The sequence below is a fragment of the Oncorhynchus mykiss genome, chromosome 16 (genome assembly GCF_057628025.1).
Source record: "Oncorhynchus mykiss isolate SJ-2025 chromosome 16, ASM5762802v1, whole genome shotgun sequence".
NCBI lineage: Eukaryota > Metazoa > Chordata > Actinopteri > Salmoniformes > Salmonidae > Oncorhynchus > Oncorhynchus mykiss.
Genome location: NC_143037.1, coordinates 55,058,555 through 55,072,570, shown reverse-complemented (window position 1 = coordinate 55,072,570; position 14,016 = coordinate 55,058,555). Strand labels below are relative to the sequence as shown.

Below are 14,016 nucleotides of genomic sequence, written 5' to 3'. Positions count from 1 at the left end.
ATGTGTCGGGGGGCTAGCGTCAGTCTGTTATATCTGGAGTATTTCTATCCTGTCTTATCCGGTGTCCTGTGTGAATTTAAACATGTTCCTTCTAATTCTCTTTCTCTCTCTTTCTCTCTTTCTCTCTCTTTTCTCTCAGAGGACCTGAGGCCTAGGACCATGCCTCAGGACTACCTGGCCTGATGACTCCTTGCTGTCCCCAGTCCAAAGTCCACCTGATCATGCTGCTGCTCTAGTTCTGCCTGCGGCTATGGAATCCTGACCTGTTCACTGGACGTGCTACCTTGAACTGGACCTGCTGTTTTGGACTCTCTCTCTACCACACCTGCTGTCTCTAACTCTGAATGATTGGCTATGAAAAGCCAACTGACATTTACTCCTGAGGTGCTGACCTGTTGCACCCTCTACAACCACTGTGATTATTATTATCTGACCCTGCTGGTCATCTATGAACGTTTGAACATCTTGGTCATGTTCTGTTATAATCTCCACCCGGCACAGCCAGAAGAGGACTGGCCACCCCTCATAGCCTGGTTCCTCTCTAGGTTTCTTCCTAGGTTCCGGCCTTTCTAGGGAATTTTTCCTAGCCACAGTGCTTCTACATCTGCATTGCTTGCTGTTTGGGGTTTTAGGCTGGGTTTCTATACAGCACTTTGTGACTTCGGTTGATGTAAAAAGGGCTTTATAAATAAATTTGATTGATTGATTGATTGAATATCGAATACAATGCCACAGGAGGAATCATGAAATGGATCAAATAGCTCTAAGGGGTCATAGTACATGTTGTAGAGTAGACTCCTAGGTGGGGACAGGGAGGGAGAGCTCCAGGTATGGATCTTAACCAGATGACTCAGAGTCACCATGAATACATTAAATGTGTCACCATCTGGCTACATCAGCTCCTCTCATCCCAGGCTAAAATTGGATTTTGGGCCATATGTATCAAGGCATCTCAGAATAGAATAGATACTTCACACTGGTTGAATCAACATTATTTCAACGTAATTTGTCAATGTATTATGACGTAGAGTCAACACGGAAAATACACTCAGTGAATCCAGCTGAAAGTTGTGATCCCTTATTGATGTAATTTGTTAAATCCACTTCAATCAGTGTACATGAAGGGGCGGAGACGGTCAACAGTTTCCCATGTGTATCAAGAATGGTCCACCACCCAAAGGACATCCAGCCAACTTGACACAACTGTGGGAAGCATTGTAGTGAACATGGGCCAGCATCCCTGTGGAATGCTTTCGACACCTTGTAGAGTCCATACCCTGAAGAATTGAGGCTGTTCTGAGGGCAAAAGGAGGTCCAACTCAATATTAGGAAGGTGTTCCTAATATTTTGGACAGTCGGTATACACACACACACACACACACACACACATGGTGATAGGCAGTGCAGCTCCCCTGGCTGGAGAGCAATAGGGGGGAGTAGGAGGGCTAATTTACGATCAGTTCCCCCATGTCCATGTAACGTTTTCATTGTAATCTAAAAGGCTAAACCTAAACTAATCTTAGATCACATCACTCCAATTCTGAGACACCTGATTGACATGAATATGCCACTGAAATACAAGTAATACACAGATTTATCTGAATTATATGATTTGTCATCACCCCTCTTAGGTTCTTGTTTTCCTCCTCCTGTGTTGCTGTGGAGGGGATGAAATGGGATGTGTCTTTGGGGGAACTTGGGGAAGTGATCTTGTTTTGCACCAGTTTCACTTTTTTTGTTGTAAATAAAATAGTGTATTTCTGGTTTATCAGTTCTATGGAATTTAAGAATTCTGTGCCCCTTCTCTTTTGGCTATAGCCGCTCCAGAATTGAATCCCAATATGCCAGTGACAGTGACAGTGACATTGAGTGTGAGAGAGTGTTTTCTGTTGGGTTCTTACTATAGGTAGGAGGTGAAGCAGGATTTACATCACCTTTTTCATTTTGTAACTCAGGACTTTAACTGCCTTTTCAACTTCCTTGTAACTCAGTGTCTATGCCCAGAAAGCACAGTATTTTTAGTGGATAGTGAGAGGGCTATTATGCCGATGATGCTGTATCTACAGTAAAGCAGAGGGTGAGTGGACTTATGCAATTCTCTATCTATCCATATCTATCAAAATATTCTCTGAGGATGGATTATAAAGATCAAAGTAAAGGATTTTTTCAGGATGAGGTAAAGTGGATGTCAAAAAGAACATATATGTAGGAAGAGGGCACTTTTGAGGAGAATTGAAATTCCCCAATGAAGGTTTTGTGCAGGGCTCTTCAGAAAATTGTTGGGGTGGCGGTGGGTAGCAGTGAAGGGGTTAGGAAGGGACAGAAACATTTACTGGACTGTTCAGGCCATCAGTATTTGTTTGTTAGGTCCACTTTGCAGATATGCGGGTTGAAAAGTTCCCTTTCCCTGGCTGCGTCGCAGTGCGTGGTGACCACTGTGGCATCAAACACAATTTGCACAGTTTGATTTTCTTCTCACATTAAAAGGTCAAGTGAGTTTTGATATCAACATCACAAGATGCAAGGAATTGACTGTAGAACGTCAGGTATTCATTGAATTAGCATTGGGGACGATACAAAAAAACTCCCACATATCGCCAGGGCTAACTTGCCTAACTGTAGATGTAATCATGAAATATTATTGATGTTATTTCACAAAACCAATTCTATCCCTCAAAGCGCTCCCATTCTGATGTGCAGTAAGTACACTGTGGTTTGACCGTGGTTGAGACAATTATCATTGTCTGGTATTGTCTGGTATTGTTGTCTGATTATTACATAAATATGTGATTTACACCTTGCAAAATGCACTGGGGCACAGTGTCCAGACTAAGATCTTTGGACTCCATGCTTGCTTAATCCAACAATCACGTGTTACATAACTGTTTCTCTTCACGTGCTTTCACTGAATCACTGCCGTCTCAGAAGGACACACTTTACATGCCAACCGTTTCACAGACTTTCAGAATTCTGTCTTGTCCTGGAGAAAATATAGGTTTCTCTGTGGTTTGGAACTGGGAGCTGTTGAAAGAGAGCAGACAAGCAGGGACAAGCTTTCTGAGACATGCTGGAGGAGTGACAAGCGTTGACATGAGCTGCCATTCCACAGGCAGCTGTCATACACACTACTTTGTTCCCCCAGCACTGTATAACTATCTAAGTCCCATTGACCCTTAGCTTAGCACTCACATGGCTGGGCAACACCTGTTTGTATGCTCGCTCCCCTTTCTCCCACACTTGCCTCACTGGAGGTTACGGCTGTATTGGGTCACCTAATTGTTGAAATCTACTGTCTGTTTTCACCCGCAGAGCAGCATGAGAAAGTAAATGTGTGTGTGTGTGTGTGTTTTTGTGCATGTGTCTGTGCATGTGTGTGTGTTGGTGTGTATGTGTATGTGTGTGTTTCCTGATGTGTTAAGACTATGGAAACATCACTGCTTTAAAACCACCTCCCCTGGTGACCAAGAAGATGGCAGCTGTATGGCACCACCCGTGTGTCTGTAAACAGGGACACTAATTGATATCTCCTCATATGCAGGTTCTAGCCACACACACTCCCTACATCCTCCTGGGTAACTATAGCCTTATTTGGCACTGCAACTATTATATACAGTACAGTACACAAGCCTTTGTTATGATGAGATGATTAGATGATATTGTTGAAAGGCCTACAGTATAAGAACACCACTTATCTCAATCAAAAAGGCTCTGAAATATTTTCCCTCTGAGCAGTGATTGTTTAATAATCTTTCCAAGTAACAATATAAGCCTGATTTATGAAGCTACCTTTTTACCAACCCTGCTTCTCCTGGTCTACTTAAGGCAAATTGCTGGTGAGCAAAAGTACCACATTCCTACACAACAACAACTATCAACACTTTGTGAAATTCTTACTTTTGGTAACAGTCTTGCGTGTATGTATGCACACACACACACAGGCATACACACACTTTATATAGTTGTCCTAACACTTTCTCTGGCACAACCCTCCTTCTTTGCCAGGAAGTGGGGGCCGGTAACATATGGAGGAGGGTCAGACATGCTTCACATGCCTACCTCAGCAAACCGCAGACCACCGTAGGTCTGCAGGGGCAACTACAAGAACAGGTGCTGCCTAACAGCATGACATCACTGATCAGCATCGTCAACCATTTTGCCTGGAAACCCCCTGAAGAACCTGGCACTTCTCTACTACATCTCTCTCTCTCTCTTTCCTTTTCTCACTTTCTTTTAATTATTTATTTATGTTTATCTTTCTCTTCCTCATTCCCTCTCTCTTGCTCTCTCTCGCTCTCTCTCACACAGACACAGACACACACACACAAACACACACATAGACATGATCGAGTAATCAAAAAAAGTTTAGGTCATTTGGAACAGAATCAACAGGTGGCTATCAATGGGCACCCCTCATGCCTCTCTTCCGCCCTAAGCCCTCGGGGGTCCATCTCACACATTCTGGATGCGCTTTCTCCAGTGCACTTCCTTCAAGGCATTGTCTTGAATGTATTCTGACCCCAGAAGTGTCATTTGATATCGAGGAGGTACGCATGGCCTCAGGATCAGCTCATTCTACTTGGGTGAGCAAATACAACATCTGCTCTCACTAGCCCTCTCTAGCGTGACCTGTGTCTCCAATAAAAAGGGAGGCAACGAATATGAGTGTGTTCCAGCTCAGGGCATCGGAATGTTGTGATAATGACTGAATTAATATATAGCGCCTATTCACTTCAGCCCAGGGGGATGGATGATCTGTAATTTCCAAAGAGGAGTTCATTTAGATGAGATTTCTGAATAACTTTGTTGTTGTGTCATGATTCTCAGATTCTCGCACAAGATTAGAGAACTTTGAATATGAGAGAGAGCTCTTTGTTACAGGTGTGGAGATACACTTAGTGTACAAAACATTAAGAACACCTTCCTAATATTGATTTCCACACCCTTTTGCCTTCAGAACAGCCTAAATCTGTCAGGACATGGACTCTACAAGGTGTTGAAAGCGTTCCACAGGGATGCTGGCCCATGTTGACTCCAATGCTTCCCCCCATTGTGCCAAGAAGGCTGGATGTGCTTTGGGTATTGGACCATTCATGATATATATGGGAAACTCTTGAGCATGAAAAGCCCAGCAGCGTTACAGTTCTTGACACAAACCTGGCAGCTACTACCATACCCCATTCAAAGGCACTTAAATATTTTGTCTTGCCCATTTACCTTCTGAATGGCACATACACAATCCATGTCTCAATTGTCACAAGGCTTCAAAATCCTTCTTTAATTAACCCGTCTCGTCCCCCTTCATCTACACAGATTAAGGTATCATAGCTTTCCTACCTGAAATAACCTGGTCAGTCTATGTCATGGAAAGAGCACAATGTTTTGTACACTCAGTGTATTTCAGTATAATAATGATTGCTTTGTATTGGGTTTGTTGACATATGGATTGTAAAAACCCATGCCATCCTTTCCTCTCTATTCAGAGCATGAGTGTTTTCCAGTCCCAGACTTTCATAACGCAAAACTGACCTTAGATCAGTCTCTTCAAGGAACTTGACCCTACTCCATACCCCCCCCCCGCTGCATAGAATTGTGTAGTATACTGTAGAATACTGTAGTATTCCTTTTTTTAAACAGCACTGTAGTAAGTACTACAGAAATGTCCGCAAAAACACAACATTTATTTTTACTCTAGTAAATACTACAGTATGTAATTTGCATAAACCCTGCCCAATCCCCTTCCAAATCCAAAGTTGTGCCACCCATAAGTTAGAAACCTACACGCCAAGTATAGACCATATATTGTGTTCCCTGTGGTTATAGAAAAGAGCAGAAGCTCTGAACTCCCTTTTCAGAACCCAGACCTACATACTTACTTACTTACCTATCTACCTTCCTACCTACCTACAGGTTATGGAACATTTATAGTATTGTAGTATTTTTTTGTATTTCTGTAAATACCACATTATACTACAGTCACTACTACAGTAAATTCAGCAACAACACTGCAGTGAATACTACAGTATTCCTACCATAGTATACAGTACACTGTAGTATTTTTTCAAGTGGGATCTTTCTGAATAGTGTATAGTATATTGCTGGGATGATAGTGTTCAATCCTGACTCACCCTGTCAGTCTTTAGCTACCCCACAGATAGTTTGCTCAGCACTTTGCACTTTGGTATCATTGTATAAAAAAAAATATCTTGACTACTTAGGAACCGAATAGTTGTAAGTCTGACAGGCAGTGGAGAACAGTGTTGTATACAGAGCCAAAAACAGGTATGACATAGGCCCAAATCAACGGTGTCATGTGTTTGGTATCATCTGTAGGGTATTGGGGGGTAATCAGACTAACAGATGAGGCTCTCACACATGCTCTCTTGGTCGGTCCACGCTTTCTGCTGTTGCTGCTGTGTGTTGTTGGGGCTGGGTAACAATGGGCCTGCTGCCACCCCCCCCCCCCCCCCCCACTCTGATGCTGCTGAGTTGAGTTACAACACCTGTGCTTGGCAGCTCTCCCAACCAAGTCAGACCCCTTGAACCCCCTTCACTGGGGGACAGCAGGCCCATTGTTACCCAGCCCCAACTACACACAGCAGCAGCAGTAGAAAGTGTGGACCGACCAAGGGAGCATGTGTGAGAGCCTCATCTGGTAGTCTGATTACCCCCCAATACCCTACAGATTTGTAGCATTGGCAGGTAGCCTAGTGGTTAGAGCGTTGGGCCAGTAACCGAAAGGTTGCTAGATTGAATCTCCGAGCTGACAAGGTAAAAATCTGCCGTTCTGCCCCTGAACAAGGCAGTTAACCGAACCCACTGTTCCTAGGCCGTCATTGTAAATAAGAATTTGTCCTTAACTGACTCGCCTAGTTAAATCAAGGTTAAATAAAAAAATCTACAGATGTCATAAATAAGCTAACGTTGATAAATTCTTTCTAATTATGCTTTTAGATACAAATGTCAAATATATGCCAACAATCCGTCCTGCAAAGGACTATTCCATGGATTACATTTTGCGAAAATTCCCAAAACCATTGTCTTTTTTGTCTGGGTTTCATGAGGAATCACTCTTATGTGGCATTTCATAAGGCTCCAGGCATTCTCCCTGGTGTGAGAGGGGCTTTATAATACCAGAGCCCCGGGGTAAGGGGAGGTCGGATTCGCACATGGCTGGGGCCCGTCTGCCAGGGAAACAGAGAGAAGCCCAATCTTTCCCACAGAGTTGGGCCCACAGGTGTGACCCATGCAAAATCAATGCCATACTGTATTGTAATAATTTATTGTGAAGACAGCGCAATCAATGGTAAACATTTACCAAGAAAATCTAACAGGTTGACAAAATATTCAGGAGGTTTTTAGTGAAAACTTCAAGATACAGATAAGCATTCATAAATCACATAGTTACACTGTACAACAAATAATGAAGGTAGACAGAGGTTAACTCCCAAATTAATTTGCGAAAGAGTTGCTAGGTGATGGATTGTTTAATTCACTATGTTCATACTCATACAGCACACCCTCCTACTCCCCATTCTCCCACCTCTCTATCTTTCCCATTGAAAATACAGATGTATCACTTCACTTATATTCATCAAGAGTATGGTATTTCAAACTCTAAAGCCAATTAGTACAATTATTTGCTATTTTATTTCTCTTCACTATGGATTCAGTTGTCTTTGCTTCAGATTCGAGATCATATGAATACGATAATAATGTGATTGACAAACTTGTATCATGAGTTGCATGCAGAATTTTCTCTTCTTATTTTTGTACACAAAAAAAAGAATAATACAAAGGTAAATAGGCCAACATTGTATTGATATCTGCTTCTCTTCTCGCTAAGGTAAATGGCTGAGGCCATCAAAACCATGTCAATGACACTTTCCTCTTTGCCACACCCCCTCCTTTATGGAATTGATTACATTCTAACAGGCGGAGTTGGTGACGTCCTCATTTGTGAATGAGGCTTTCGCGAGCTCACGGTTCAGTGTAGCAACTGATGAGAGCGTGGAAGGGTCCCAACCAAGCTTAGAAATAAGAAGAAAACAAACTCAAATGGATTCCCGTGGAATTAAGCGCTTGTTGTTTTCCTATGTATTAATTAACGGTATATTTATTACACTGCAAACTAAAGAAGGTAAGCGAAAGTCTTGACTACTTTTCAAACTTTGGTAACTATTTGAAATCGAAATGTTCTTGTTGCAAGAAGTATATCCTGCTATGTTCAGGCTGTGGGACCACGAAGAAGTGGATGTTTAAAGCACAGGGCAAGAACATGGGCTATTAATACAATGTCGCAACTTGTAGAAGTTTTTAAGTTTGTTGATTTTGACCAGAAACTGTTTTTAATGCAATCCTTTATACTTTATTAGATCAAGTTTCGCCCGTATTTGATTCGGTATCTATGCTGATCTCTTTATCAAGATGAGGGTGTGTTGAGAGCAGTCTTGCTACGTAATAGAGTGCCACTACCTGTTGGTATTTTGAACTTTGATATTGTCTCTAGATCAGTAAGATATTGTGAACATATTAAATATAACAATATAAAATGAATAATTATCTGCATGGTTGGGCTGAACATTCATGCCTGGTACCACTTATTGCGCAGCAAAGTTGAATGATGAGAAAGTTAGGATATTCCATCTCAAGTTAATGATTACACCCTAAGCTTCCTTTTAAATGGTAAAAGTCACTAACATAGGCCTATGCTTGAGTCTCACTTGAGGAAGTGTAGGGGATTTAGACAATTACTTTTCTTGGGGTAAGATATTAGAGTTCAAATGATAATTTGCTTCTTTCTATTAGGTATTAACTTCAACATGTACATGTCCCAGCTTTCTGTGGTAAGACAATCACATTTTAGTAGGTTAAGACATATTTGATTGAATTTTTCCCTCTGCAGAGGTGCTGTTGGATATGAGGGCATCAGGGAGTGAGCTAGGCTGGCTGACCTGGCCCTATGAACAAGGATCCAAGCAAGGGGTCAGTATCCATCCATTTTTTCCATTGCCCTGTCTCTGTACTTTTCTCTTTGGGTAAGTATGGATGGGGTAGCACATAATATGCCATGTCTGACTTTCTTACCTTCACACAACTTTAACAACTCTTATTTGCCAGTATCTACTTTTATGGGTGCTATAACCTGGTGCTCATGTATAAACATTACTAAACGTGTAATATTCAAGTTGAATATGTGAAAGGGTCACATTATTGTAGTGGGGGTTGGGTTTTAGATGGCAGCATGTCAGGACTATTCCAAGGGAGAGAATGGTAGCTATAGCAAGTGTGGTAGAGAATACTTGTGGTTTTAAGTCCCTCATTTCAGAATTGTATGTAAGGGTGCAATTGACCTAAAGTTTGGAGCATATAGTGCTTTTTGGGAAATGTAGATGTAGTGAGTTAAGATGGCTATAATTTTCTCATAAGGAGAAAATGTTGTCTTTCGTCACAGTAAAACACAACAGATTATTGTTTTTTGCTATCGTGTGCTTTTGTGTAGTATGTGTGCTTAGGTCCCACTTTGTTTAATTTACATTTAAGTGGTCATTCATGCTTGACTCTCCCTTGTTCTGTAGTGTTATGGAGGCGCTCTCTCTCCTGTTGCATGCTCCCGTTCATGTGATGCCACACAGTCAGCCAACAAAGCACATTCCTTTAATTAATAGCAGTGGTAACATGCAGAGAGAACCCCTGTGTGGACACATGCATTTCAGCAGCTACTATTAAGCTGAACGTTGAAGACTTCTCACTAAAATGTCTAACTTCTGTGACATCAAGAGTTGGTTGCATGGATCAACATATGTTGTATAAGATGTTGACAGACCTCAGTGTTATTTCAATGGCATTGTCAAAATCAGCTGGCTTCAATCCTTTGCTAAGGCCTTGTCTTTTCTTGCCACTCTTATATCTTAATATGTTCCTTTGGGGTCTCCCTCACTCTCTCACACGCTTTCCCTTTGTCTCCAGGGTTCAAATTACAGGAGTGCTGGGGGTCTTGGAACTCGTATAACAAATTAAGGCACACCATTAGCATTTAAGATGTCAACATGGGCAGTTGGGCATTGAACATTTTAACTTTTTCCAGCCCACTCTTAGTCATGTATCGCCAGAGTCAGTATGTGACTGGAGTCCTGATGGTCTATCTGTGTGTTTCAGTGGGAGGTGGTCCAGAGGAGTCTGAATGGCTCCCAGTTGTACACCTACTCTGTGTGTAATGTGGGTGAGCATGAGCAAGACAACTGGCTGCGCACCACCTTCATCCAGCGCCGCCCGTCAGCCTCTCGCATCTTCGTGGAACTGCAGTTCATTGTGCGTGACTGCAACTCATTCGACGGCTCGTCGCTCACCTGCAAGGAGACCTTCAACCTGTTCTCCTCTGAGTCGGACGCCGACATCGGCACCAGCTTCCGCAAGGGCCAGTTCAAGAAGGTGGCCACCATCGCGCCGGACGAGATCACCAGCCGCAACGAGCTGCGCATCAACACAGAGACACGGGTGGTGGAGAGCCTCAGCAGGAAAGGCTTCTACCTGGCCTTCCAGGATATTGGGGCCTGCATGGCGCTGCTCTCTGTCAGGGTCTACTACAAGACCTGCCCCGCCACCATCAAGAGCCTCGCAGCCTTCCCTGAGACAGTGGCGGGTGGGGGGGTGAACCAGGCCCTGAGGGAAGTAGCGGGGGCCTGCGTGGAGAACGCGGTGAGTGAGGAGTCGCCCCGCATCTACTGCACGATGGACGGAGAGTGGGTGGTGCCTGTTGGACAGTGCCAATGCATGCCCGGCTACGAGGCCGTCAACGACACATGTCGAGGTAAGGTATAATGTTCCTGTGTTCTCTTGGCTCACTGACAGCTGGGCATTCTGAGAGCTGGCCTCTAGCATCATGGACTCTAATGCTGTGTTTGCCCGTGCGTGCGTGTGTGAGTTGACATGAGTCTCATAGAGATATTTAGAAGAAGGTGTTTACCATTTGTGTTATAAAACATGCATGTCACTACATTATCCCTGACCTTGAACCCAAACTACAATGTAGAAACATTGTAACTAAATTCAGCTACTCTTAGGCCATGCATGTGATATCAAATGTATCAAGATAAAAGTACTTTTTATTAAACTTTTAAGTCAGACATTTTCCTCTTAACTGAAACGGGTTGTGGGGTGCCCAGTTTTGGTAGTAGCCATGCTTATCAGGACCTCTGTCCCTCGTAAGCTAGTTTCCTACTAATTTGTCATTCATTCTCTTTTCTAAGATACTCATAGGTAGTCTTACCGTCACTCAACCCCTGGGCTTTGTAGTTACATTGCAACCATGTTGCATTCAAGTCCTCATCAGAGGCCCTCTAGTCTACATACTTCTGAGTCCTGACTAAATGACAGATGTTGATCAAAGATGGGAGGTTCACAAGTCAAACTCGGAGACTATACTGGTGATGAATTTACTTATTCTAGGTGGCAGGGGAGGAGGAGGAGGAGGAGGAGGAGGAGGAGGGAAAACAACCCCCCCTGGTTGTCTCTGACTTTGTTGGTTACATGCATCAGAGAAATATGCATTCCTTAAGCCATTGGGCATGCTCTCTCTCTCTGTTCATCACTCTCTCCTTCACATTCCACTTTTCACTCTATCTCAGAGCTGCTGTGAGAGACGAGGTTTCAACATTTGAGGGTTATGTGTGGTACTGCAGCAGGGTGTGTGTGAGAGTGTTTGCATGCTCAGGCCTGTTGGGAGATGTTCTGTGATAGAGCACCACAAAACTATCATCACCTGAACACGAGGCATGTTACTGCACCACTGATTTTGGAACACACACACACATTTTCTTAGCTTCCCCTCCATTGGTAATGGATATTTCCTGTCATTTTATTTCTGTCAGGGCATAGTTTTAGATGAAAGGATAGTGGGGTGGGTGAGTGAGAAACACTTGCACACAGAGACTGAGGAAGGTTGTGATAAAAATTTGAGGAATGGAATGTTAAGGTAGAACAGTGAGGTGCAGTGTTGAGCTGTAGGCATTGGCTCCCCTCGTCCTCCCCTTCTCCACTGCATTCCTCTTCCATTTACTGAGGAACCTCCCAGATTACTGCAGGTCTGAGGAATGACTTAGGGAGGACTCCTGCAATGCATCCCAAATGGCACCATATCTAATATAGTGCACTACTTTTTGACCACAGCCCTATACATGGGGAATAGAATGCCATTTGGAGTGTACTCCATCTTACAGGACAATGAATTGAAGTGATGGATTGAGAAAGGGAGTGGATAGCGTCAGATGGATATATTAATTCCATGGGAGGTTGAATACAGACAGCTACAGTGTAAGTTGAATGAGCTTGGCATTTTGAGTTGAAAAAAATCATGGATACAACCATGCATGCAGTACACACACATACAAACACGCAAGCAAGCATACGTATGAAAACACACACGCGCATGCACGTACCCCCCCCCCCCCCCTTTTCCCCCATGCTGTGTGTTCCAGTTGACTCACTGTTGACATTGACACAGTTTTCCTCCTTTAAAAAGAACGCCCTTCCTTACACAATCTTCGCTGGCACAAAGTACACATACCTTGTGTTACCACAGAAAGATAAACATCTGGCCCAGCTGCTCCTTGGATTGTGTCGAGCTGTCCATGCCCACACCCTGTCACCCACAGTAAAGCCGTGTGCACACTCATCCCGGAGCTGGGCAAATATGACTTAGGACCAACTATATGCGTTCCAAATTGCACCCTATGGTCAAAAGTAGAGCACTATATTGTGAATTGGGACGCACACTCAGTTTCCAAATGCTCGTGTTTACACTCAGTCAATGTTGGGTTCTTTTTTTAGAATACTTTCTGTAGGAAAAATCCTGATAGAACCAGTAAATGAGTTCTGGTAAGGTTATTTTCTCCCAAAGGAGGAGTTCCCTTTTCCAGTAATCTAGGCCTAGTTTTCCTACCCCCTAAAGTGATGTCAAGTTAAACTGTCGGTGACACTGAAGCTGAATGACTGTGCCTTCCATGTGGTGAGTGATTTGTGTGGGTAGTAAATTACTTGGGTGTGTGTTTTATGTGCAGTAACTACTGGTACTGCCTGCATCTTTATCTTCCTGATAAGATAAGAGTATCTTAAATAAGACGTCTCAGTCATTCTTATTCCCTTGTCTGTTCCTACTAGCACTGACTTTGCTAATAGCTACTTTGAGGAAAAGCTTACCTACTACAACTGTGATATGTGGTTCTCTCACCTAGCCATCTTAAGATGAATGCTCTAAATGTAATGTAAAATCCTGCCTCCATATTTATTTAGCTCCTTCTGTTGTTTTTTCTTTCCTTCCCCCTCATTCATTCGCTCTCTCTACATAGATTTTATTGCTCCCAGGCTCTACCACCCCTCCTCTTTTCACATCTCCATTTTGAAACTCTCCTGTGAGTTTATGATCATAAGCAACATCATTACTGAGTTTTTATTGTAACCAGCTACAAGATGACCACATTCCTTCTTGTTTTTCTATTTCTCTCTGAATTATGGTTTTATTATGGTTGGCCAGTGTGCAGGACCTGAATGTGACACTATTTGAATCGCAACATCCCGTTTCACACGACCCATATGTGACTGACTATTTAGACTTTGCTCTGTTCTGTGTATACTAGTAAATAAATAAGTATTCTTGCTTATTTGACAACTGTCTCTTAAAACGATAAACAGACCTTACATTTGAACAGTATTCCCTATATGTATCCCACAGTTTTGGGTGGATACACTTACATGCAGCAAAAAACTGTTGCCATTCTTCACATATTGACCCAGAAACATAAACCTATAATCCTGATAAAATGTGAACTGAAATATTTTAATGTTCTGAATATGTTTATTGGGATTACAGCCTTGATATATGACAGACGATTCAGTGAATACGTGACAAAATGAGAGGATTCACCCCAGTTTACTCCCCGGAGAGTCATTATGAAGAAGACCAGCGCAATTGTTATTTTGGTGCAACATAATATCAGCAGTGCAGTCTCTGTTGCTGGAGCC

The 14,016-nt window shown here is 42.9% G+C and overlaps 1 protein-coding gene across 1 annotated transcript in view; it reads left to right on the top strand.

Annotated features, from left to right (window-relative positions):
* The first annotated feature begins 7,933 nt into the window (after nucleotides 1–7,933).
* Nucleotides 7,934–14,016, top strand: part of epha2b (eph receptor A2 b) — a 32,024-nt gene continuing 25,941 nt past the window's right edge. Inside the window, exons 1-3 of the mRNA XM_021566383.3 lie at nucleotides 7,934–8,137; nucleotides 8,903–8,982; nucleotides 10,156–10,807. Coding sequence (XP_021422058.2) covers nucleotides 8,056–8,137; nucleotides 8,903–8,982; nucleotides 10,156–10,807 — 814 coding nt within the window. The 5' untranslated portion in view covers nucleotides 7,934–8,055. The remainder of the gene's footprint in view (nucleotides 8,138–8,902; nucleotides 8,983–10,155; nucleotides 10,808–14,016) is intronic.